We start from the raw sequence: 27,107 nt of genomic DNA, 5'->3' as shown, positions 1-27,107 counted from the left end.
TCCTGGAACCGGGTTTCCACGCAGCCTTACTCCATTTGGCCATAGTTGGTGGACTTCTGACCTATACGCTGCGATAATTAAATCCTTTCTCTTGAAAGTTCAAGCTGAGCTCAGAGCCATGGTTTCTGGAGCTTGAAAATTTAGATTTGGGCTTAGTGCAACATGTATACTGATGAACATTGGCCAGGTATGCTGAAGAATGAGCAGAGAGAGTCCAGCTGTAGAAGGAGATTTGAAGATAAAAACAGATGGTGTAGTATCAGAGAAAGTGAGGAAGAATGAGAGCTTGTGCGAGAAGCCGCCTTGTTTCCCAGCGCTGTGTGAGGTTCAGCTGTACTTCCTGTTGTGGGAATTCCTGGGATACCCATGGACACTCAAAATTAAAACCCATTTTCTTTAATTTGAGTTTAGAGGGGTTTCATTTGCTTTTAACCTCACAAGATCATATAATGCCATTAACAGAAATAATGATAACAATATTATAATTTAGAGATGAAATTTGCATACTGAACACACTTATATTGGCTTTAGGACTAACCCAGAATATAGCTTTGTTTTAGGATTTATTTTTACAGAGGTTAGGGTGCCATGAATATATTGAGAAAACGTTGCAGACTAGTACTTTATTGATGTACAAACCAAATCCCCACCATATAATATATTATGTGAAGGAAATGTATTACTTATCTTAGGAACACTGACATCAAATCTGTGCCTTAGTAAGCAATAGAAACCTTTATTGTTTTGGCTCCTTTCACCAACAAAAGGTAACAACAATAACAACAACAGCAAAACCTCCTTAATGGAGGAGCTCCTAAAACAACACGAAATACAGCAGACCCATGAATTTCCAAACACTTATTCACATATACTCCTTGACATGTTATATATTATGAATAAATCTTAGAAATGATGAAAGTCTTAAATCATTTTTTAATACTCTTCAAGACACCTTCTCCCTTCCTCCACCACTGCCTCTGATTTAAATCTTCCAAGTCATGGGATATTCAGTGGAAGAAGACAAGTTCTCAGGATTTCTAAATAATTAATTCACGATTGTCATTTATGCAAGTTTTTTTGTGTGTTTTCCTCTCAACATTCAGCTGTAGGTGAACTTTTTTGTGAGGCACAGAAACACAGTAGCTAAGAACTCAGGCTCTGGAGCCATGCTGTCCAGGTTCAAATCCTGGCTTCATCATTTACAGGGTATGTGACCTTGGACATTTAAATTACAAAAACTCTTTCTCATCTGTAAAATTAAGAAAATAATAGTACCTTCTTCTAAGGGTGGATGTATGGATTGAGTTAAAAGAGGTAAGGCATAGTGTACTCCTGAAACTAATATAATATTGTATGTTAGCTATATTTTAATAAAAATCATTTTTTTAAAAAAAAAACATGAGTAAAAAAGATGTAAGGCATTAAAGCATTGCTCAGTTAGGCTACCTATTATTAATGGAGTGGATTAGTCATCAAGTTCAACTCCCTTTGCTCCAGTTGGATTAAGTAAGTAAATGATTCTTACTGAGTAGAATTTAAATTGGGATCTTGGAGTTTTTTAGGTTTCATATTAAAAAAAATTTTAAGAGTAGTGGGTAGAGATTATCCAGACATTTCCAATAATGTTGTATTATAGAGGAGGAAACTGACGTTAAGTTATATGATTATGCTCACAAAGTGAGTAGAGATGAAACTGGACCTCAGACCTCCGAACGCTTCACACAGTTCACTCTCTGTGTCTGACAGCCATCAGAACGATCCTTGGTCCTGAGCCCTACATGCCCCGTGTCTCCAGGAATTCATTTATAGACTAATGCAAGCAGATGTTTTATGTACAAGGATGAGTCACCTCTGCCCTCTTTTCTTTGGCCCTCTATTTGTATAAAGGGGAGACTTGATCTCAGTATTTAAATAAATTAACTACTCTTATTAACTTTTAAATGATGCTTACTGAGAATATAGCCTTCAAATCTCTCCTAGATTTGTTCTGCTTAAGACTGAGGTAAAACCACAACTTGTATTTATGGTAGGCTTGAATTTGAAAGGATCGTGACTTAAAAAATAACACCTCTATGAAACATTGATGAATGTAATTTTGATATCAAACAGATGTATTGACATTTCTGTACAATGATATATTTGCAAGTGGGATTCACATGTATTCCACAAATGGTTCTTGCGTGTGATAAGCACTTTGCTAGGCATTGTGATAAGTCTAGGAAATTGAAACCCTAAAAAATAAATCTACAGGAATTTTGCTCCGCCCTAATTTTCTCTTCTTAAGATACCCTGGGGAACAATGATGTCATTTAGTGTTTACAGTTCCGTATTACACTGATTCCCATAGGAGAATCTTTTGTGATGCCTTCTGTAATCGTTTACAGATAAAACCTGGGAAAGTAGAGTTTGCATACCAGTGTTTTAAAATAAAAAACATAATTGTGACAAATGTAACATACTAGTGTAAGATATGAACCATAGGGAAAACTGGGTGTGGGTACATGGAAATTCTACTATCTTTACAAGTTTCTGTAAATCTTAAAACTATTACAAAATTTAAAAATTTATTTTAAAAGATCCTCCCGCAAAACATAACATACAAAATTACCATGACAGAAATAAGTTGCAACAATTCAACATTAGCATGGTGAGCAGCTTTTATTCTGTTTCACCAATAATATAAGAAAAAATGATCAAGGCTGAGTTATTTCAGTGAGAGAAAGTTCTTTGTTTTTATAGAAAGTCCTAGTTTGTAAACAGACATTTCTAATGAAGTGTTAGAGTTAAAAGGGAATACAAGTGCAGTTACACCCTGAACAATGACATCTTGGTCACTGATGGACCACATATACAATGGTGGTCCCATAAGATTATAACAAAGCTGAAAAATTCCCATCGCCTAGTGATGTCCTAGTTGTAGTGCTTGTAACATTGGTTATGTTTTAAGCTAAGTGTTATTACAAAAGAGTTGAAAAGTTAAAAAAATTTAAAAAGCTCATGAAGTAAAAAGGTTACAGTAAATTAAGGTTAATTTATTATTGAAGAAAAACATTTTTATAAATTTAGTGTAGTCTAAGTATACAGTGTTTATAAAGTGTACAGTAATGTCCTAGGCCTTCACATTCACTCGCCGGTTACTCACCTACTCTCCCAGAGCAACTTCTAGTCCAGCAAGCTCCATTCACAGCATCCTGTACAAGTGTACCATTTTTTTATCTTTTATGCCATATTTTTACTTCATCTTTTCTGTGCTTAGATATGCAAATACTATTGTGTTACATTTGCCTACAGTATTCAGTATGGTAACATGCTACACAGATTTGTAGCCACACCATTTAGCGTAGGTGTGCAATAGGCTATACCACCTAGGTTTGTGTATATGCCTTTATGATGTTTGCATAACAACAAAATCAACTAATGATGCATTTTTCAGAGCATAGCCTATGGTTGAGCAACATATGACTGTACAGTTTTTATGTTAAAATTTAAAAATGCTGCCTAAAGTTACCGTTTGAAACATTTTGATATAAGGACAAAAATGAACAAACTAAAGGCTGCTTCCTAATTACTTTGGCTGGCTTCTATGTAGAGCACAAATTAGCCGTATTATAGTTTATAATTATATGTTTATGAGTCTGACTCCTCAACCGAAAGCATTTGTTCATCTATACATCTACAGGTTTGGTACATAACAGGTGATCAGTTAATGTTTCCTAATTTGAGAGGAGACACTTTCAGGTGAACTGGAAACAATGAGAGATCCAAGGACCTGAACAAAATGTATTTCTTTTTGAGGCTACTTGCAAAAGTAAATAAATGAGGTAGGAAAAACATCTGATTTTTATGCGTATGTTGGTCATCTAGCTGTCTTCTCAGGCAGCTAAAATCATCTAGTAGCCTTGCTACTCTGCTACCAAGGGCTGTTCTACGGCATCTGACTTTCTGGTAAAGGTACTGGTGGCAGTGATGGGAGAACTGCTATTACTGTTGATTTTCCTGTCATGGGAATTCTACTTCGTCTTTCATAGGACCTCAGTGTCAGGGTTGTGGCTTGTGGGAATGAGGTAGAATTACGAGTAGAGCTTGGAAACATGTCTTAGATTCTAACCCCACCTCTTTGATCTTCATCTTCTCTTTCTCCTTTTCTTAAAGTTCCAAGAAGACTCCCAAATATCCTCTGACTTAGTTCAACACAGCCTAAAACAGCTGTGTATCTCTCCTAGGAAAATTGTGGGTCCGGTTATAGCAGTCAGAGTATTTGTCTGCTAGCAAAATCTGTAACTACCACACCAGCTTTAGATATTTGGAAAGGCTGTCATCTCTCTTCCAATCCATCAATAAAGCCAGAATTATATTTGTTATCTAGATAGGTGGACGTACAACTAGAGGGAATCACTAGATAATATATTGTCTTCTTTGAAAGTAACTTTGTTTAGAAAAAACAAGTCTATTCACCTGCTTGTCTGTCTCCCAACTACCTGTTCATCCATCTATCCAAGCACACATTCATTTCAGTTCATTTCTGTTATTATTAATTCTTGTAACAGGAAGGGCGATGGCCCAAGAAACAATTAGCACATCATATAGACATTCACAAGGTGACATAGCCATTGCTTACAGGTGTGAGTAGGATGATCTTCAGTGCCCCTAGAAGTCTGAATTAGACTGGACTGTCCTGCCAAGCCAGTTCTGAAAATGCCAACACTGGACTAGCTGAGTTTGAGGGGTGACTTTGGCTTTGGCTGCTGTAAGAAGGTAAATGTTACTGTTCACGTCTGCTCAGTCTTGCCAATGAAAATCTGTTTCACTATTTTTTAAAGTTTGGTTATATTTTATTCTTTTTCAGTTGTGTTTCATTTGAATTGATGTTCATAGTTAGTTTTAGATATATTTTTTAAAGATCCCAGACATCCTTGTGTGGTTTTATATTTCCTAATCTGTTTTAAAATTGCCAGCTTAAAACAAAACAAAACAGAAAAAACCTAGAAACAAAAACTTGCCAGTTAACTTTTCTGTCTTCTCTGCCTAACTGTAAGCTCTTTGGATGCAGGAGCTTGCCTTGTTGGCTCTTGTCTCAGTACCTAGGAGAATCCCTGGAACATAGAAGACACTAAGGAAATTATAGTTCACATTAATGATTTTTAAAATCCTAAATGTTTATGTTCATTTAATTTTATTATTAACTCCTTGGTTTTTTAATTTTATATCGAAGGAGTATGAGTTTGTGAGATATATAGATTGTTTTCTTTTTGTAAGCTGTTTGAAGTTGTATGCGTGCTGCTGTTCATGCTTGGAGTCTGGGGGATTTTCATCCCTGTGATGGCATGTAGATTTGACCTCATTCTACAGTTTGCTGAGTGATTGATTATTTGGTGGTTTGAATGTAATTTTAATTATCCAGAGGTCATGGAATTTGACATGAACCAAATTACATTTTTGTTTTTTTGCCATAGCAAATTAAAAAAAAAAAAACACTTAAAATTATAAAATGAATAATGTTCATTATATAAAACCTGAAAAATTCAGAGACATAGGTGGATTACAAATCATAGTTCTGTACCTCTCAGAGCCAGCTACTGTTACCGTTCAGGCATATGCAGTGATTTGCTGATAAAAGTTTAACATCCAGGTCTCTTCGTGTAAATCCAGTGTGATTGTTGGTTGACACCTTTGTTAATATTAATGAGTAGGATGAAAGCGAAACAACAAAATCATATCAGAATTTCTACTCTTTTTGTCAGTGATATGAGAAACTTCTTTGCTGATTCAGATAATAGTTTTCCAATACTGGAAGAATGTTTCCTCAATTTTTTGTGCTGTTCACAGCGTAACAGCTACAAATAGCATGCTTCTAAGGTGAATCTACATTATTAACATTTTATCCATCACTTTCTTAAGTCTAGACAGTCAATAAACTGATAAATTAGGCTCTGATTTGCCAATATCTGTGATGTAAATACTCTAACCATGGCCGGTTTAAAGCTGCCAACATGACACCACCGATGATAAATTGGGAAGAGACGCAGAGTAACCCATCTATAGTATTTCCACCATACAATGTAATAGATATAAATCATCTCAGAGCACAGATAATAGTAAAGATAGTAAAATGATTAGGAAATGATGAGTTTTTAGTATTAGTTGCCTTTGTTTTTGTGTGATTTATTTAATATAAATTTATATAATTCATATATGTTTATGTAATTTTTAATAATTGCTATCGTTAACAACTGGCCTACAAAATTCCTGAAAATTTAATCGTCGGCTCTCTTCAGCCAGAAGGAGCAGGCTCAACCACGTGACTAGGTAGATATGTTCTCACTTTTCTTGTATAAATATAAAATTAAATCTATATTTATCAATATACATATTTATATGTATATGTTTTTCTTTTAAGTAAGATTTTAAAACTGAGATGGGAATCATACTGAATATCCAGTTTGATGACCTGTTTAATCTGCCTCATACAGGTAAAGTCCAGGGTCAGTTGGTGTGCTCTGTCTCTCTGCCAGACTACACTGTGGGCCGTTTCACAGCGAGAATAGCTGGGCACACAGGGGGCAGTGTGCGAATGGGTGAATAAAATGCCTCTTCTCCACAGCGTACCACGAACCTCCTGTGTGGCAGGCTGGCTGTTTTAAGGTCTGGTGCCAACACAGGCTTCGTCACTCCTCAGGCAGTCCTCACCCTGCTACTGTTTGGGAACCTCGGTCCTCTCGTCCACAGTCCAGTGCTCCATTCGTGTTCGGCTGGACTCCATGCCAGTCATCCTCTCCTACATTCTCTTCTGCATCTTCTTGCTTCCCTCCTTTCTGCTGCTGCTTCTTTTTTTTTTTTTTTTTTTTTTTTTGATGCTTTCAGAAGACAAGTTTACTCTATGAATCTTTTAAAATATACTGAAAAGATAGAACTACTCATTTGGGGGCAGCCATACTCAGTGTCTACAGACTTAATGAACAGTTGTACATTTACTGACGGTATCCTTAGATATGCACCCTAAAATTTGCTTTTCTCTGGGCTTCCTAATCTAGAAATTTTTTTATACTTATTGGGTAACTTCATTTAATCAGTGGCCATAATTTTAAATGACTTTAAAAACCTTTAGCTACCAGATATGTTCTTGGTATCCATCCAATGGAAAAGTTTTCCAGTGACCTTGCAAAACATACATATTTAGCTGGTGGGTGTGCCGCTTGCACTCCCTATGAAATAGGGAAATTTTTAAATATATGCAGTAAAAGTTCATGTGTACCCTCTTTTAAAATTACCAATTCCCAGGGGAGAACAAATCCAAGTGTGAGAATGAACTCAGCTGTTTTCTGTGTTCCCTTTTACATTCTTGGTCAGAGTCTTTGGCTTTATGACAGAAACTCTTAAGAACTGCCTGGTTTTGAAGAACTTGGTTAAATGAATTTTTAAAAATGGATCTGTAATTACATTGATTTGATTTTATTGTTTTGTGTATGTTTATTCCAAGTTGTTATTTCCCGTACTATTGATTGAGCCAACTTTATTCTGACTTTGACATCACTGAGACTTGGCGAAAAGATAGAAATGTAATGCTGGAGGCAGCTCTAACCTGAGGGCTTAGCTAACCTGAAACCCTTGATCAAGTGATTACAAAGCTTAAGAAATTGATGGCTACGGTACTCATCTTTAAAAGATTTAAAAAAAAAAATTATCGGTGTAGGAAAATCTTAGTGTCTCATAACAACTTAAACAATTTATGTACTTTTGTTAATAACATTTAAACCTAGCTTTAAAAAAATATCTGCCTTGCTATTTCAAATAAAAAAATGGAGCTAATATCTTAGAAGTTGTTCTTTTTATTTTTATTTTTTTTAGATTTTAAAGGCATGGCTTCAAACTGTTCTAAATTCTAACTTGTTGGAAACATCACTTAATTAGTACTCAGATAAGTTTCAGATGCCTGAAATATGTACTTGTTTTTGCAATGAAAAATAGAAAACGATTATCCCTCACTGATTTTATTTTAAACCCATAAAGAATGGGGAAACATGAAATTATTTTTCTCATTTTTTTTTCTTTCCCTGCTGTCTTCTACCAAACCCTCTGATTTTTTTCATATGTTTTCATAGTAAGATTTTATTCTTTACAAGAGACTATTACACTGGTTAATTGATATGAATTTGGTCTTACCTGAAAATACCACATGCTGTGGATAAGGCATAGTCTCAGATATTCATATGCATGCACACAGCTCTTTGTTTGTAATGTATTTTGTCACTAGCCCAGCTCCAAATATCAGCTGCTTCTAAAACTTCTTAATTTTAGTGCTGATTTTGATTGCCACATCAGGTACCTATGCTATGTGGCTATCTCTTTAAGGTTTTAATACAGAATGATTCGAAGTGAATTAGGAATGATGTCAAGACAAAGGCCAAAAATATTGGTTTATATTAATTGTACCTCCACTAAAAAATTAATCCCCTCATTTTTACTCTTATAGATTTATCAGGTTGTATGTATATAGGGTCCGATACTCTTTTCCTCCTTTTAATTCTTTCTACCCTCTGTTCCTGTATTCTTAATATGACCTGAAATTTAAATAACCTATTAGTCAGATACTATCCATTACTTATCTACATATATGTTCCTTAGATTTTCAATGTCTGCAAAGGAACATTGCCATTTTCAGGTTATTTTTTTAAATGTTAGTTTATTCATGTGGTAACAAAGTAAAAAAGATAACTAAAAGCTATAGCCAAAAATGTTAAATTAAGAGCTAATCTCCCTAACTCTGACATCAGGTCAGAAAGTGTTACCAGATATGCCTCTGAGTTCACAGAAGGAAGTGTAGGGGGCGGTATCATTACCACTTTCTGTATTTCACTGTCTTCCATCCTTTTGCATTATAGGGCCAAGACAAGAGAAAAATAGATGGCGTGATCTGACGAGAGTCCACATATGGGAGTACTTATATATGTTTAGTAACAAACAAACTAACACATAAAGCCGATTTTTTTTTTTTTTCAGATAAGTGAGAAACTACTGTTATGAGAAACCTTTTCTCTGTCTCTGTTCTCTTTGAGTATTTATTTCAGCCTTGGACAGAGCAGAAGGTTTTTAAGTGGCCTTTGCTTCCTATTATATAGGTGTTAGGACTCTGTTTATAGACTGTAATGTAGGAAGTATTTGCCTTTAATTTTTCCTTCTGTAGTGTGACCAAGTGACTCTTTGGATTTTTACCAAGTTTCCTGTGTCTTAATTTGTCTTGCCAGGTTGTGTCCCCTGATAGTCTTGCGATTGTTGCAGGAGTTTTCCCTGAATGTCCCTAAGGAAGTGTCCAAAGAGAGGCCTCAGCCTTCTTTGGTAGGAGCTTTGCTGCATACAGTTTTAAAACGAGCATGGAAAGTTTTAGAGAAGGGTGTAGTGTTCTACTCTTTTTAAAATTTTTTAAAACTCGTCTTTACAGCCTTTAAAAGTCATTGTTAAATAAGTTGCAATGGGTGAGTCATTTGTTTTTAGAAGACTTGTTCTTTACATATGACCTAAAATATTTTATGGTATGGAATCTGAACATGCCAAGAGGACTTTAGAAATTGACTTAATTATTTTTTAATTTGCCATAATTTTTTAATTGAAGTTTTACAGGCAACATCATTCTGATATGTACATTTCCTAAGAAGTTTATAGTCTAATAGAAGAAATAATACACCAGAATACCTTGAATATAAGGTAAAAGGTATATGAAAGTCCTAATTTTAAGAAAAGCAGTCTACGGTCATGCCACCCTGAATGTGCCTGATCACATCTGATCTTGGAAGCTAAGCAGGGTTGGGCCTGATTAGTACTTGGATGGGAGACCACCTTGGAATACCAGGTGCTATAGGCATTTAAAAAAAAAAAAAAAAAAGACAAAAAGAAAAGCAGGAATGCCCACAAAGTGTAGGCTCATCCCTTTTTATAGGTTTCTCACTAGACTTTGAGTATCTTACAGACAGGGACCGTGTCCTAGTTGATCTTGTTTCTTTGGTATCTAGCCTGATGCCTGAAATAGCATAAGTATTACATTTCTTGGTTGAAAATTAAAAATTACTCTTAATAGATAAATACATGCTTGCCTTTTGGTCAAAAATACAGAAATCATCAGCTAATAAGACAAAATTTGAAAAATCACGGCTGGCTCTTATGAGTGTTTCCAACAGAAACTTCCATATATTTGTCTAACATTTTATTATTCTCTCACTTTTTCCTGGCATATAATAGACATCCCTTTAGAACTGTGCTATTCTTATGATGCCTTTTACCAACAAATAACTTCTAATCATAGAATTGAATTCTACTATTTTACTGTATATCCAGGAAAGAAAGGATTGGATTTTAGCTCTTTGCCATTTTAGATTTTCTGTGTAAACTTTCTGTAGACCACTTTTGGTTGATGTGGAGTTAAGATATAACCCCAGAAAAAGATTTATTCTGGTTATTAATATTTGGATTCATTCGTTAGGTTCTTATTAAACACAGTTCTACATCACACCCATAGTTTTTCATATTTTTGTGTTTACATCTGAAGAGATTCTGTTTTCACATATTGCAGTAAAGGCCACCTTTCTTAGGTGCTGGCTTGACATTATGTCCTAAACCTCTTCTCAAAATAAGTTGTACCTGTTCTGCATGATACAGCATAACCTAGTGAGACAAGTACTATCTGATTAAGAGCAATGTATATTATGGTGTATTATACATGACTTGAAATTTAGTAGCACACCAGCGAAGAGTTTGTACTACCTATAGGTTGGGAGTTATCAGAGGCTTAACTTATTAAAAAAAATAAAAACATATTCTAAAGATAGTGTACAATGAAAAACTGTGAACAGGCATAATTACTCCTGAAATTCCATTAATTGACACAAAGTACGGTATTTGTTGCCAAATTAGATGCCTTGTTGGAGTCTAACACACCATCTCTGAATTAGGTCAAATTGGCCAGTTTTCTATCTACTATTAGAAGAGAGTACTTTTTATCATTGAGTCTCAGATGCTCATCAAGGTGATGTTTTATATGCAAAATACCAATTTTTCGAACATTCGACCCAGACACTTTTAAGGCAAGATGCGCATATAACAAAATTAATCAGGAATTGAAACCATCAGTACAAAAGCGGCAGCAATATTATTCCTGGGGATTTGCTTACTGAATAAATTGTAGGTGGAATCATCTGTACTATTCAAATTATATTTATTTCTCTCTCTGAGTAGGATTGAGTTCACATTAGTTCAGTGAGCACATGGTACAGTTCCACTGAACTACACTATAAAAATGAACAGAAGACGGTCTCTTCTTGAAAAGTTTGCAGTCCGATTAAGGAGTCAAATCGTACATATGTAAACAAACAAACAAAAAAAATAAGAAAAAAACAACTTAAAGAATTCGGAAGACTAGAGTAATACATTCTCATTTTAAATGTACTATAGTTATTATTAATAGAGTTGAAAGCCTATTTCAGGATCTTCGAACACTTTCGTGGAATTTCTTGCTTAACAGAGCTAAGAATTAGAAACTGCAGAGCTGCAGGTCACCATGACCATTTGGTGAAAAATATGAGAAGGATGACCTAAAGGAGCAGAGATCTGTGTTCTCAGTGGGGATAATACAAAAGCTTGGTCTGTTTTGTTCTCTTGGCTTTGTAGGCGATTAGGTATAGGAGATTAAGTGTATAAAAAGTATGAATTACAAAAACTCAGAATGGTTGTAAGTGGTGAATAATGATTGCAAATGAATTGTGAATGGTCAATTATTTTAATTTATGAGATAGAGTTACGATAAATATAGCTATAGGGCCATTCAACTGGTGTTGGCAAGGCTGCTCCAAAAATTTTACCCTCATATGATTATAGATTATAGAAATTTGTGTATTGAAAAATAGGATATATAACCAAAAAAATTTTTTTTGAGACTCTAATATGTGCCAGGTGTACTGTATTGTATATTTTACATAATTTTTTCATTCAGTTTTAGTAACAAGCCAAAAAATAGGCATTAGTATCCTCATATTACAGGAAAGAAAACAATTTCAGCAAGTAGGTAAATTGGCCAAGCTCACACAAATAAGAAAGTAGGTCTCTGGCTGGCTTAAATTCTGTACTCTTTCTTCCCATTACAGTCATGATGCCTCAGGAGGTCCATCATGCATCCTATTTGCTTTTTCTCTACTTGTCCTCCATATTCTTCATGCTCACAGATCTGTCAAGAGAACCTGTTTTACAAATTTCAAAGAGTAGAATGTTAATGAAATGCACGTAAATGTGTATTTGCCCTAAAATTAAATATGTAAATAGGGGTTGCACATATGATTCGCTCGTCCTAGAAAAAGAGTCAGTAGAAAAATACTGATGTAACTTGACATTATATTATAAATTTTAATGATTATAATTGGACTGTCATTGTAATGAAAAAGTAAGTGTACTCAGAATTCATATAACTTTTCCCCTAAAGCTTTCAGAGTATTAATGGAAGTATTTTGTAGTTTTGTTATGGTTTTTAAATTTAGTAAAAACCATTCTAATTGGATCCTAATTATTCTTAGTATTATTATTATTATTATTATTTTTTACGAATCTTTATTCTGTAATTCTTAAAAAGGAATTCAGTCCCTGGCCATACCCAAACTTTAAACTATGGAGATTCTTCAAAGTTTTAGAACTAAAAGATAATTTGTTTTCATTAGTTTCTAGTAACTACACTTATTCTTTTCCATACCCTGCAGTTTTTCAGACCTGACCCTACATGTTGTGGTGACGATATTAATTTAGACACTATTAAAATGGCATCATAGCTTTTTATTTGTGTCATTCACAAAATATTGTTTACTAACTAATATGTTCTCCCATTACATAATATCACCTTAAGTTACCAGGTATTATAGGGTGATGAAAGTTTGACCAATGCATACACAGCATGAAAATACTTGTGTGTTATATTCTGTGGCATTATTGCTTTTTGTTTTGAGAAGCAAATCAGTGTTGGTCAGAAGCTTTATTTATAAACAGATATCTAATGGTTTTTTTTTTTTTCTGAAATACAGGAAGTCTGTGACTTTTGTTTAGTGTAGTCCTGAAATAAGTATCATTTTTTAAAAGTGCAGGTAATCCTCGATTTATAAATACCTGAACTTATAAAGATTCTTTTCATAGAATGACTGACTTTCTGTGTTCCTTCATAGAAATACTAATTTTTTCACATGGTATAGCCATAGTACCACTTTTTCAAAACTGCTTTGGTCCTAGGAATTTCTTTTACTTCATTCTTCTCTTCTTATCGCTGCCTTTGCCCTGTTCCCTCGCATCCAGCCCCAGATTTTATCCCACTATTACCACCATCAACTTGGCAACCAGAAATGGCAAAGCCAGCTTCTTCCCCATCCATGTAAATCCTGTTACTGTTTGTGGCCACTAGCTTAGTGGTTCTCAGCCGAGGGTGATCTTTCCCCCTAGGAGACATTTGGCAGTGTCTGGATACATTTTGCTTGTCCGAACTGGCAGGGGTACGGAAGAAGTAAGTCTTTGGCATCTATTAAGGAGAGGCCAGCAATGCAGCTAATTCTCTTACAATCTATAGGACAATTCCACGCCCCGACCCCTGCCAGCCCTTAACAAATGTCAGTAGTACAAGGGTGCAAAACCCTGCACTAGCTCTACTCCAGCATCAGCTCTGTGTTTTCTTTAACTCTCCCAGTGCTAAATTTAGACATCCCCCTTCTGAACTTTCATAATACCTTGTATAACATTTTTTTACATTCTATTTTTATTTCCTATTTGTTGATCTTGTCAAGATTGCATACTTCTTGAGGGCAGGGGTTGTACATTATTTATATTGGTGTCCCCAGTTTGGGTATAATGCCAGCTACATACTCAGAGCTCCATAAATGAATGAATGCATGTGAGAACAAGACACCCTAGACTTCTCCAGTACCTTTCTGGCACTTCCAGAAATCTCTTGCTCACATCTATCTTCTCTTTCCTACCACCACTCATTATTTATCTCATCAAATATTAGTGTGTCAGTCTTATCATCTATATATTTAGTTCCTAAAAATGTGGATCTGCCCACAATTCAAGACATAGAATACTAGCACCCCAAGGTTTATTCATAAACTCTTAAAAAAAAAAAAAAAAAAGGCAGGCATGCCACGGGACAACGGCTAGTGCATACAGACAAGCTAAAGTTAACAGTGCTTGTCCTAGACAAATGCCCACTTGCCTCTGAAACACTTGCTGTCATTTCCCTCACCCATGGAATCTGAGTGTGTTTAACCTGGCTGGCGATGCCTGCTACCAGCACTTCTCTCTATAGCGTATTTCCGTTTATGCTTTGGCATGCATTTGAGTCCTAGTCCCTTCCTGTCTCTTACCATAGCTTCTTCACGTGCTGCTCGCAAACCATGCTCTACTGTCTCCTCACTCCTGATCTTTTGCACGTTCTGCCTGACACTCCTTCTTCAGAACCTGTCCTCTGACGCATTCTTCAGTTCTCAGCCAAGGCACATGTCATGTTTTGGAAGCCTTTTCTCAGACCCCAAGTTCAGGTAATACATAACTTCTTTGCATCCATAGCACCATGTGACTACCCGCATATACTATTAATAGAAAGACAGTTGCAGTATTTGTCTTTCTCACTGAGGTCAGAGTCTGCTTTCAAGGTATTCCTGGTGCTTCATCTATGTCACACAGATAAAAAGTACTAGGTCTATGACCAATAGATGAGACGGAATACCTCTTTCAGCCTGCAAAAATCACACCAGTCTGGTTAAACTTCTCTGTTGGGAAATGGAGATGAATCCATCCAAATGTTGAGAGCCTTTGGAGAAGATGGTACAAGGGAATAAACTTTATATTTACCAGTAGGCTTATCAGCTTGACCAGTGGACTGCACCTCTAGGTGACATTAGCTTAACGCCTTGTTAACCTAGTGGCTTTACTGACTGGCACTTTAATGATATGCCCGTAGCCTTTAGTGAGGTTTTTTTTTTTTTTAATTACAAAGAATGCATTTTTTAAAATGTTTTCATTTGCTTCTGCACACAGAATGTGATGATGACAATGGACACTTGCAGGCATTGTTCTGATTCATGTACCAAACAAGCCAAATCAGCAACTTTAGTTATTGATTTGTTTTTTTCTCAGCAAAGAGAGAGGGTGGGTTGGCAGTGAGTTTAAACTTGGAAACAAGCCATGACTTTGAAAACTGCATAAATAATTTTAAGCATCTGTCTTACGATAAAACATGATCCAAAAGAAAAAGACATTGGATTTACTTAGGTGAGTTACAAAATGACCATTGAGGTTTGCATTGTTGCTGTTGTTGACAACAACAAAATGTTGTTCCTAGCAACTTTTGTTTTCTTCTGCAGTGGCAGAGTCTGGCATGAGACTCCAGTATAAAATCGAGGGCCAGCTTTATGTTTAGAGGTACTTGCTTACACACTGAACTTTGTAGAACGTCCAGAAACATTTACCCATCAACTAAGCTTGAATTATAGACTTTGGACAACAGTCAGACAGTAGTGAATTCACATCTGGCTCTGCCACTTACCAGCTGCGTGACTGCTGACATGATACCTAAACTCTAAGCCTCATTTTCTTTATTTGATAATTGAATCGTGTGTTTGACACACATAAGACTAAGCTTTTCTCAACATCATCGTAATTGCTGAAATCTCATCATTAGAAATGCATTTCATTTGGTTAAGAAACTTTTTTAAAACATAATTTCCATTCTTAAAAACATCTTGACTACTAACTAAGGTAATGTGCAACTGCAATGATAGAGAGTGATACGACAACGTAGCCTGAGAAGGGCTTATTGTATGAGAGTGGAATAAAAGGCTAGAACGGGACTCCGAACAGCTAGAGAGTCCCCCAGAGTCCTGTAGGAAGATAAATCGTCAGGCAATTAGACCTGAGACAGTTCTGTCTTGACCCCAGCTTTCGATTCTCCTGCTCAGGATCTGAAAGCCTTTTCCCCTAACTCTCATTCCCTTCCTGGAAGGGTCTTCGACTGCCATATCTCAGGAGTGGTTTATCTGTTCCACTGAGAACAAGGGCACCTGATGTTAAGGGAAGCAGTGCCTGGAGAGCAGACGGCCAAAGATCTGGATCAACTCTGCCAGGGACAAGACACGGGCTTATAAACTTAGGGTGGAGTGAAGATTCGGTTCTGCAGTCTTTTGTTTTGTCATGGACTGCCCTGGGTGCAGATTCCGTCTGAACAGCAGAAACCGAAGGAGAGCAAAGTAAATCTTAAAGAAAAAAATCTTTAAAAAACATAAACTGGGAGGTAGATGGAGTAAAAGGGGTCACATATGTGGTGACAGAAAGAAATTAACTATGAGAGGTGAACACTCAATGCAATATATATGCCTTCCTGTTAAATCGTACACCTGAAACTTCCTGGATTTCGTTAACGAATGTCACCATAAAAACAAACAAACAAACAAACAAACAAATAACATGAACTGTTAGGCCTACAATCCATTTGATATCAAGCTCCAAAGTGAGAACCTGTCAAGGGTCGTATGTGTCGTCAGATGTTTTGTGATGTCAATAAAGATTACAAACAAACATTGATAATGATAATAGCATCTCACAACTGAACACGCACTTTGTCCCAGGCACTGTGTAAAATGCTTTAATGGATTCTTCCTCTTCCTCTTTGAAACAACCCCATGAGGAAACTGAATTATCCTTGCTTTTATACACAAGAGGCTTTAAAGAAGCAAAGTAATTTGCACAAAGTCACACCAGCCAGCAAGTGGAGGCATAAGGAGGGAATATGGACAATTGGACTCCAGAACTAGCTCTCTGAACCAGCAGGCTCTGCTGCCCCCTCCTCTGATCAGTGGCCATGTGGCCATGTCTATTGCCCCATGGTGCCATCCTTCCTGAAGGTTCTCAGCTGAGACATGAGCCTGAGTTCATGCTGAAGGACAGTCCCCGTAAGTTTTTCTCTTAAGACTGTAGAGTGCTACCTTCACGCGTAGCCTTTGTTCCTCAGAAAGATGAAGATGAAGGATTGTCTTCAAAACCAGTTTGGCATCCATAGCTACATTTGAGATACAGAAATTGTATGTATTGAACAGCCAGGAAGCTACTCCAGCATCTCCCCAAACTGCTTCCCATGAAGATGTATTTGATCACAGACCTTCTTTAATTTCCCCTACTATGAAATGTGTTAACCTCTAAGGAGAACTTTAAACTTTAGAGTTTAGGTTTTAGACATAAGATATTGGTTGTTTGGTTGGTTTCCAGATCTATTCTAAACATGATACTGCAAATTTTGAGACTTATAGAACTTAGGCTGACTTCAGTCCAAATTCTATTTGTTTGCCAAGGTTTAATCGAAGTATAACATACAGGAAAGGGCACAAAGCATATAGCTCAATGGATTACATCTACTTAACATACTAGAAGACCACTTTTGTATCAGTTTCTTAGGGCTGCCGTAACAAAATACCACATACTGGGTGACTTAAAACAATAAAAATTATTGCCTTGCGCTTCTGGAGGTCAGGAGTCCGAAATGAATGTGTCAGCAGGGCCATCCTCTGAATCCATAGCAGAGCCCTTCGTTGCCTCTTCTCAGCTTCGGGTGGTTCGTCAGCGGTCTTTGGCATTCCCTGGCTTGCAGCTGCGTTGTTCCAGTCTTTGCCTTCGTCGTCACGTGGCATTTCCCTGTGTGCCTTTTTCTTCTTATGGCCTCTTCTAAGGATACTAGTTATACTGGATTAGGGATCAACCCTATTCCAATACGACCTCGCCTTAACTAATTACATCTGTAATGACTCTATTTCTAAATGAGATCACACTCTGAGGTACGAGGGTTTAGGAGTTCAACATGTCTTTTTTTTTTTGGTGGGGGGCAGATTGACCCAAATATCCACCATGCTCCACCCCAGTCAGTACACTCCCCTCCTTCACAAAGGTAATAAAAGATCTTTTAAAGTAATAATAACGTCAGACCAAATCAGTGGTAATAAGCAAGGGAGTTATGATGTAGACATTCAGTAACATCCTCTGTACCCTGCCCAGACACACATGGAACTTTGGCGTTTTTGTCCTTGCTTCTAAATACTGATTTGATTCTTTTAATTACAGTACCCGAGTCAACAGATACAATTTTAACATGCAGATTCTCTCTAGTTTTGCACTAAGAAGTTCTTCTAAAACCTTCAGTAAACCTGTTTGCATTTTGGTGCTGTTACCTCTTCCGTAATAGCTTATACTGTTTTTTTCCCAAGTAGTTGTTTACAGAAAACCTTCAAGAACATTAAAAAAATCTGTATTGATAAAACATATTTATGATTTTATGTTATAGTCCCAGCTTCATAGTGTTAGAGACTCCCTAAGCCTAATTTTGTTTTTTTCTTTTCTGGCAGAATAGTGTGTTTTTAAAGTGTCCCTCCCAAAAAATGGACTGTTATGCTACTGTATCCTCCTGTTGTATCTATCTAAGACATAGCAAGAGGATTTATAAATTACCACAACCAAAAATTCAAAAATACATATAAATTTTAAAAGAGAAAAAGTGAAGAATTTTATAAACAAACTTTTTTTTCTAAATGATGTCACTAAACTTTCATGGTTATATATATTTTTTCTAAATGATTCCAAAAACAGTTAGTCCATCTTGTATGAATAAAGACAACACACAAACAGCCTCATAGACTAATAACTTAAATTTTGCAGCCTAGAGAATAATAATCAAAGAGTAAAACAGGCTTGGAAGAGTTGTGCGACTTGCCTAAGGTCACACAGTAAGATCAGTGCAAGCAGAGACTTAAGTGTTGATGTTTTTAATTCTAATCTTGGGAAGAAATGTGTTGGTCTTTAGTTCACATTGACTGCAAGGATGATCTTTTTTTGATTTGAGAAGACAGAAATTCCAAAGTCAAGCACAAAAATGGGAGGGTCAAAACCTTTTGAACACCTTGTAATTCTGACATCAAGCAGTGTCCAGAATTCATTGAAAGACACAGTATGTAGGTAGCTATGAAAACAATTTTAAGGCATCAAACATCTTAAATATCAAAGGCAATTTTGGAAAGTTTTTAAGTGTTTTGTAAAGATAATAGACCAATGATTAATGTATTAAACTTGCTGTTTGGTGCCATATTGGGTCTCAGAATGACCTGGCATGATAAATGATTCTTTTTCAGAAGGATTGATGAGTGTGTAATAAATTTTCTTTTTTCTTTTTCTAGCCAAGGACCCTTGTCATCCATTAGAGCGGTAATCAAAAGATGTAAGTTTGTTTTTTCCTGCTCTGTATTTTCCTCTGTAATAATTTTAAATGATGGTTTAGATTTCTAGCAAGTGATCGTAGTTGATGAATCTTACAATGAATCCAACAGGAAGAGCTTCTGTCAAAGAGTAATAAACCATTTCAGCCATGCAACTAGTTTTTCAACTTTCTTTTTGACTTTTCTTTATTGATAAGTCAGTTCCTCAGAACAGTATTTTTCTCTTGTAAAACTAAGCTGATAAAAAAAAATGGATTATCTAGTCAGTTTCTATGATCTAATATAAATTTTATGTAACCATTTCCTATAGGTAGGAACATCTGATGGGTTTTTAAAATATCAAAGCCTCTCCTTTTTGATTCATTTGCTTCCAGGGTATTTTTATTTAACTGTAAATGTCTGTGGAGAACATAGTAGACAGATAAAAGTGCTGTAGTAGAAGTCTCTCCAGAACAGCAGATTCACACTGACTAACTTTCCCTCTTGGCTAAAGTTTTAAAACTTGGTCTTGGTGTGTAGAGTTTTAAGATCTTTTTAAGTAAAAGACTGTTAAGTTCACTTTTTCAAATAGAACGTGGATTATCTATTATAAAACAAAGAAAAGAAAGGGGTTTTAGATGTTCTTCACATTATTTGAGCTGAGATCACCACCATAAGGAGAATGTATATTATTTTTAGAAACACAATTCTGTAATATTTAATATGAATTTAGGGCGTCCAGAGGTTGCAACTTGCGTGCATCTGAGTTCGTTGTGGTGAACAGTTTGTATGGTGGCAATATAGAAAGATATTCCACATTTCCCCACATTTCATTTTTGTTGTGGTCGATGGTGAATTACAAAAACGTGAGAATGCCACAGTGTGTACTGAAGGGAGTTCAGATACGAAAATGAAAAATTCATGATAGCTTCACATACCTTACAGCCCTTTGGGTGTGGCTAGGGGGAAGGAGGAGGGAGGGAGAAAATTTAAATAGGAAATTAGGGTCTAGAATTTAGGCCAGAATTTCTTCCTGGAGATATAGTTTGGGCGTGATCAAGGTTATAGGCAAAATCCTGGGAGTGGCTAAACATTTAGGGAGAAAGTGTGAAGGATAAAGAAGATAACAAAGGACAGAATCTTGGGAAGCAGTGATGTCTGGGCCAAGCTATGCCTTTAAGGTACCACAGGGCAAAAGATACATGACCTAGAAAACCCAGCTCTGCTGAGAGGAGGGCCTCCTTTCCCTGGGTCCTGTCTGCTGGCTCTCGCCTTTGTTCTCTGGCTTCTTATCGTTCCTCTATCTTGGGTTTCAGGATTTCTTCGTTGAGAATTATAATCTGTACTTGACTTCCCCTAGCTCCTTCAGGATGAATCTTGCTTACCCTGAGGCCCTATGCCATGCAAGCTTTAAAGAGAGGGCAGCTAAGGAGAAGTGGATGAAAAGGCTGAAAAAGAATGATCAGTATAATAGAACAGCTAGGGGACCACTGTGTGTTTGAGGTCAAGGGAAGTGAGGTTTTCCAAAAACAAGAGTGGACCACAAGTAGCTGTTACTGCTACAGCAAGGTTAGGCAAAAGGCCACTGAGAATGTGTCATTGTATGTGGCACTTAGGAAGTCAGCAGTGACCTTTGAGAGAGCAGTTTCAGTAAAACATTGAAGCTGGAAGTCACACTTCAATGTGAACGATGAATGGAATATGTGGAAGTTGGGACAGCTGGAGTAGGCTACTCTCAGGAAATTTTGTTGGTGAACAGGAGAAGGAGGGCACTGTAGCTTGAGAAGGGACTAGGGTCAAACAGAGAGGAGATCCAGACATGTTCACAGACTGTTTAGGAAGAGGAAGCTTGGAGGCCTTTGTAGGCAGCAGGGAAGGGATCACTGGAGAGATCAGACAAGGCAGAGAAGAGGAAATGGGCGAAGCAGCCCAAGCAGAGAGGAAGGAGAGGTGAAACAAAGGGGAAACTCTTGCTTTGAGGAATCTCTTTTAAAAAATCTAACCCAGTTATCTTTTAATTTTTGTATGCCTTTCTTTGTATATACTAAAGAACTAGTTGCTGGTTGTCTTTATTGCCGATGTTTAGGTAGGAAGGCCAAACACATCCTCACATGATGCCATGGAAATACAGATTGAAGAATAATCGTGCCATTCCTTCTTTTTTTCCTTTTTGCCCATTCTACAAGAAGTTGTAAATAATTTTTGTATTACCCAACCTACTGAAATGTTTGCTTTACTATCCCAGACTCAATCACTAAACACTGGCAAGGAGAAAGACTTTATCACATTTTTAAAGCAATATCACTGAAATGGTTATATTTTAAATTATTTAATAATGGGTCTGGTTCCAGTCAAACATTGAGGTCTTCCTTATTTCATTCATTCTTATGAGCCCTTGTTACTTTGGGTAACAATCTTAAAAGTGTTCTAACTGGATATCATGCTTTTCCTTTCATTAACTTTTTAAAAGAAAAATATTCTTTGAAATTTAGATTTAGCTAATATTCATTGCCTACAGTCAATCAGGAACTGTTCACATATGTTATAAAATAATGCTCTGCGTGGTAGGCATTAACTTCATTTTACGGATGGTAAGGACACCGAGTCTCAGAGAGGTTAAATGACTTCACAAGGTGGAGCCGAGATATGAACCTATACTTTTTGGCTCCAAGGCCACGAGCATTCCTTCTGCTCCATGGACGTTCTTGTTATCATGGCAGACATATTTAGTTCATATCCTATCTCAAGCAGTTGTAGGTAGTTATTTTTTATTATCGCGATTTTCATTGGTAAGGTAGGATTATAGCAAGGATGCTTATAATATAATAATTCTATGTGTTTATTTCTTCTGATCATTATTTAATCAGCATTTTTTAATTGTTAGAATCCGGACAAGCATTGAGCTCTCCTGGATCCACAAGAAGTTAAACTGCTTAAAGGAGCAAACTGCTCCCAGCCTGTCCTGTAGTGGGCTGGTTGCCCAGGGATAATTGATTTAGCCTCTCTGTATCTCAAGTCTCCTCATCTGTAAGGTTGGAGTAGGATGATCACTGAGGGTCCTTTCATGCTTATGTTCCTGTCAGAACTTACAAGGATTCCTTATTAGTGTTAATATTGCAAATCCAGATCTCAGTCTTTTATAAACAGCTGGATATGAGTTTGTTTTGTACTTGGAATTTAACCTTACGAACTAGAAAAATTTGAAAATAGTCTGTGACATGATATTATAACTTTAACCGAAAATACTGCCTTTAGTCTGTGGCCTTAATCCAAAACACATGTGAGACTAGCAGCTTGTGGCAGGGGTCAAAATGAATATGTTGATCTGGATGGACATTGGTGACAAATTCAAGTTTCCTGGCAACAGCTACATCACATTTGTTTAATCTGAGCAAGTGAGAATGAGATTAAGCAGACAATTAGGAAATTAGCAGGAAGAGTATAAAATATTACATGAACTCTGCCATGAAAATCTAAAGTATTTCTAGCTGCTAAATTTGTTCCACACTGACACAAAGTGCCACCCATTCTATAAGGACAAAGAAAGAAAAAAGATTTCATAGATGAGAGAATGTGAAAAAAAAAAATCGAGCAAGAGAGGGGAAAGCAGTGCTTCTCGAAGGATGTGGAGCTCTGTGAGCATGATTGGGAGACCTTCCCACCCCTCATTCTGCTGCCTTCAGAGTGGGATTGCCACTCTGCCAACCAGGGGTCCTGTGACTAATTGCCTCTGGTGTGAAGGGGCAGAATCAAGTGAAAAGCCACTGATTTAAAAGAATGTAAATTGACTACCGAATTTCCTTTAAGTATTATTCATACTTTAAAATTGATTCCTATTGAAGTAGCAAATTGATTTTGCAGAATGGTTTTTGGATCTTTTTTGCACTATTAAAAACTGTAGGCAGATTTTTTTTTTTTTTTTTTACTGTGGTTATGTGTGTGAATGTATCCTGGTCTGTACAGATAACATCTTTGCTGGCAACGTACTTCTTCACTCCATGAAACTATGGTTCATCAACTTTTCCTTTCCGTCGAAGTGTGCAGAGTGGAGGAAAACAATGGTATGGCAAGACAGTCTTGCTCCTGAATTCCTTTTAGAGCACAGGAAGCTGAGTTCACTCTTTTCTCTCTTTCCTCTTCTATAACCCCTTCTTTTTTTCCCTTAGCACTCATGAATAGTGCACAGCAAAAATGCCCCGTGGAAGAGGTATGTTCGTGACAATAAATAATGTCTTTTACAAGTGCTGTGTCTGCCGATTCTGGCTTTAGTGATGGTGATGATGTGGTTGTAGAACGCTCAATGATCTTCTGACTTATGAAACTGTTTTTACAAATCAGACACACCACTTCAGCCTCTCTGTCCTTTTATTCTAGTAGCCAAGATACACCTCAGCTTGATTTAACTCTTGATAAAAATGTAATAGTCAAACCAGTTGATGATATGAATACAGGGCATCCTCCAACTTGAGATCCAAGGGTTTTGGTTTCAAGCATTAAGTTTGCTTTAACAGCCCAGAGTAGGTTCAGCCCTCAGAGCTCCAACCCCACCCGGCCTTAATTTCATTCACTCCTGCCTCCTTAGTTTCGTCAGCTTCCTTGTTCATAATCAGAAGTTAATAGGAGGAAAAAAGAAAAGATTCATACCTTCAACCTTTTCAAATTAGAAGAATTGGAAAAGTAGAGTATTGGAGAGATATAAAAGCGGCTAGTAGAAACAGTTTATAGCTGAAACAAATTCCGCTCGCTTGTGTCCAACTCATTACACTATAGTATTTGTAGATTTTTAAAAAAGAATCTTTAGAATGTGCTCCTTGAAAATAGAGGTAACGTTCTCTATTGAACCTATGTGTAATATGTGACCCTATATGTGATTTATTTTTTAGATTATCTGATTAAGATGTAATTTAATTTTAAAATAAAATTGAAAAAATTTAAATGGCCTAGTTTTTGAGTTTGAGAATTGAAGAAGTCAGTGTTGCTTATATAATAATACATGCTATAAACATGTTTATAAAAGTGATAGGAGCGTTTTTTACATTTCTTATCTCAATATAAGTAATAAACAACTTAAAGATTGTAAAACTCAGGTAAGTTAGAAAATAGATGAAAATTTGACCACTATCACTCTCTTTACAATAAAGCTATAAACAAATATTACAAAAGTACAGTCATGGATCAGAATATTTAAAAATATTTTTTTGCCCACTCTTCTTTCATGTCATAATGCTCTTAACATGCAATTTTTATCTAATAGCTGTCTTCTCTCTTCATTCTTTAAATTATTTTCAGAGCTGCAGAATGTGCTTTGGGGAGTTTTTGAAATCTATGTTTCTTTATGAAATCCAAATATATAACTATAATTTTATACCATATGAAAGATTATTTTGACTTGCTTTCCTATTATGGATGTTAAAATCCGTACATTCTATATGATGGCAAGCATGTCATTTTTTCCTGATAATATGCCCTATAAAAATTTAAACCTCTATTGAATGTACTAATTTTGTACTATATCAATTTTTTTTTTTCTTTTACAGCTTCTCGGACTTCTATTCAGAGTGAGCTTCATCGAGATAGGAGGTGTGGTTATTGTTTATAATACAGGACACCTATTCTGCTAATGAAATAAAAGCATATTACAGCAAATTAAATATTTCTCTTTCATAAGCAGTGTATTATAGTGCCCTACCTCATCGATACATTTCTGGAATTAATTTGTAAATTTAAATGATGAAGACTGGGAAAAGAAGCAATACAAGCCTAAAAATGTTCTTTTGACAGCACTATTTACTGACATTGGTTTAAAAATGTTTATTAAACAACTGCTATGCATAAAGCATTATTAGAACTGCTTCAAAGAAATGCTTTGTACCTTGTAGCTACTTGGTAGATAAATGGATGGGTTATAGGCTGGGAAATTGAATGAAAGAATAAAAGAAAAGAGGCAGGCAGTCTGGATAGGTAGCTGGATGAATAAATGGCAGATGGCTGGGTGGAGAAACGGAAGGAGGGGAGAAGAGAGGAATGAGTTGCTGGATAGATAGAAGGACCAATAGAGAGGCAGATAGAGAGGGTTGAATGGAATGAAAGGTAGGTGAATAGATGGATGGATTTTTTTATAAGACATGGTCCTCGCTTTCACGTTTCTTAATGATATAATATAGGGGAATGAAGAACAAAGACTTTAGAGCAAGACATTACCAAGTTCAAATCTAATCAGTGAGGTTTCTGCTGTTTCACAAGCTAGCACGAGAGAGTGTGTGCATGATGATGGCAGTGCTTTTCGTTTTTGTTTATGTTTTCCATGCAATACTAGAGAAAGGAAGAGGGTATCATCATCCCTATTTGTTAGATGAGAAAATCAAGGCTCAGAGAAGTTGGTTGATTTGTTTAGTCACACAATTAGTATTTGTTAGGAAATAGAGTTGAAGGAAAATTTAAACATTAAACTGTAGAATCAGTCAGGTAAAGAAAAGGATGAAAGAATCGATGCTTAAGTCACTATGGCTCTTCATTATTAACGATTACTCATCAAATTTGTATACAAAACTGACCAGGAACACAAACAGACACATCATGGTCTAGAAGTGAACATGTAAACTCTAAACACTTAAAGATCACTTTGAATTGGTACAGAGGTGGAGTGAGGAGGAAGAAGATATTCTATTTATATGGTATCATTTCAGAGTATATACTTTATAATAACAGAAAACTAAAGAATTCTATTCGACCAGTGCACTTTTCTACCTTATGATATATTTATGTTTGCGCAGAGCCCTGGAATGAAAAGGTTGCATGAGCCTTACTTATTCCTTGTTCTTATCAACCAAGACAGAATTAGATGTGCTTAGGCTACATCTCAAATTTTTTTAGGCCAAAATCATAAAAGATGACTGACATTTGATTCCTTGAAGCCTACCTGGGTGTACTATTAGAGATAGCCCAAGCCAGACAGGTCACTTCTATGACTGTGATGGCTCTTATGTCCTTTTTGTTGGTGGTGGTTGCTTACAATAGCTTGTTACTAACCTCCAAAACCTCACTGAGGCTTCTGTCTGCTAGGCGCCCAGAGATCACCATTGTGGCAGCTGAACCGCTGAGACCGGCCTCCTGGTTTTCAGGAGCCCCACCCCCAGGACTGGGATTTCCTCCATCTTCTGCAGCAGGCCCTTGGAGACCCAACGAGCTGGTTCCTGCTGAGGTGAATAAGTACCCTGTTATCTCTTTGTATTTTATTTTAAAAGTGAAGTTCAAAGAAAAGAACAGTGAGACTATTAATGTGTTGGCTGTCACCCATAGATGTCTAAAATCTTTGCTCTTTATTTTGCAGCTCCCACCATCTTATGAACAAGTCATAAAAGAAATCAACCAAGTTCAAGTTAATACCACAAATAATAATAATGCTGCTGCCACTCCAAGGCACACTATCACTTCTGCAACTCAGACTGACTTTTCGGAAGAAATAGACAACGATCTGCCTCAAAGTAATGCAAGTAATTTGTCTTCTCTAATTCTGACCTAGTTCTAGGGAATAAATCAGTAGGCTTTAGCTTTTAAAATAATTTGCTATTTGTACATAATTCACTGAGCTGTCCTTCCCAGTCAGTGTGAATGTGTGTGCTTTCTGTACTTGAGTTTGCTGTGATAATTATAATAGCTCATTATCATGAGCAGCAGCCCCAATCACTTGGGTTCACCCTAGTTTATGTGACAAAAACATCATTCTTTAAACTCATGGTTGGTATTACTGCTGATGCCCTTTATTTCCATTGAGAAGGATGTTATATTTAGCAACTTAAACTTGATAGGCTGCTAAAGATGATTGTCCTATTAGGCTTTTTAAAAGCTTTGTATTAGGGTAACAGA

At 36.4% G+C, this 27,107-nt stretch overlaps 1 protein-coding gene and 1 non-coding gene across 10 annotated transcripts in view; both read left to right on the top strand.

The window, feature by feature from the left end:
* The window catches only part of SH3D19 (SH3 domain containing 19), a 141,985-nt gene that overhangs the window by 76,801 nt on the left and 38,077 nt on the right, over positions 1-27,107 (top strand). For 4 of the 9 annotated variants that reach the window (XM_016144562.2, XM_016144572.2, XM_016144564.2 and 1 more), the window contains exons 3-6: positions 19,224-19,264; positions 24,779-24,821; positions 26,304-26,442; positions 26,572-26,734. In XM_016144562.2, the coding sequence (XP_016000048.2) occupies positions 19,224-19,264; positions 24,779-24,821; positions 26,304-26,442; positions 26,572-26,734 (386 nt within the window). The other 5 variants (XM_036233544.1, XM_036233547.1, XM_036233546.1 and 2 more) reach the window with 4 other exon arrangements.
* LOC118612597 lies at positions 9,738-9,856 on the top strand. Its single transcript, XR_004955062.1, has one exon. It is a non-coding gene; the product is annotated as a 5S ribosomal RNA (ribosomal RNA).

Source organism: Rousettus aegyptiacus, unplaced genomic scaffold (genome assembly GCF_014176215.1).
Source record: "Rousettus aegyptiacus isolate mRouAeg1 unplaced genomic scaffold, mRouAeg1.p scaffold_m13_p_16, whole genome shotgun sequence".
Lineage (NCBI taxonomy): Eukaryota > Metazoa > Chordata > Mammalia > Chiroptera > Pteropodidae > Rousettus > Rousettus aegyptiacus.
Note: the sequence above shows the minus strand (reverse complement) of the source record. Positions and strands in the feature narration are given on the sequence as shown.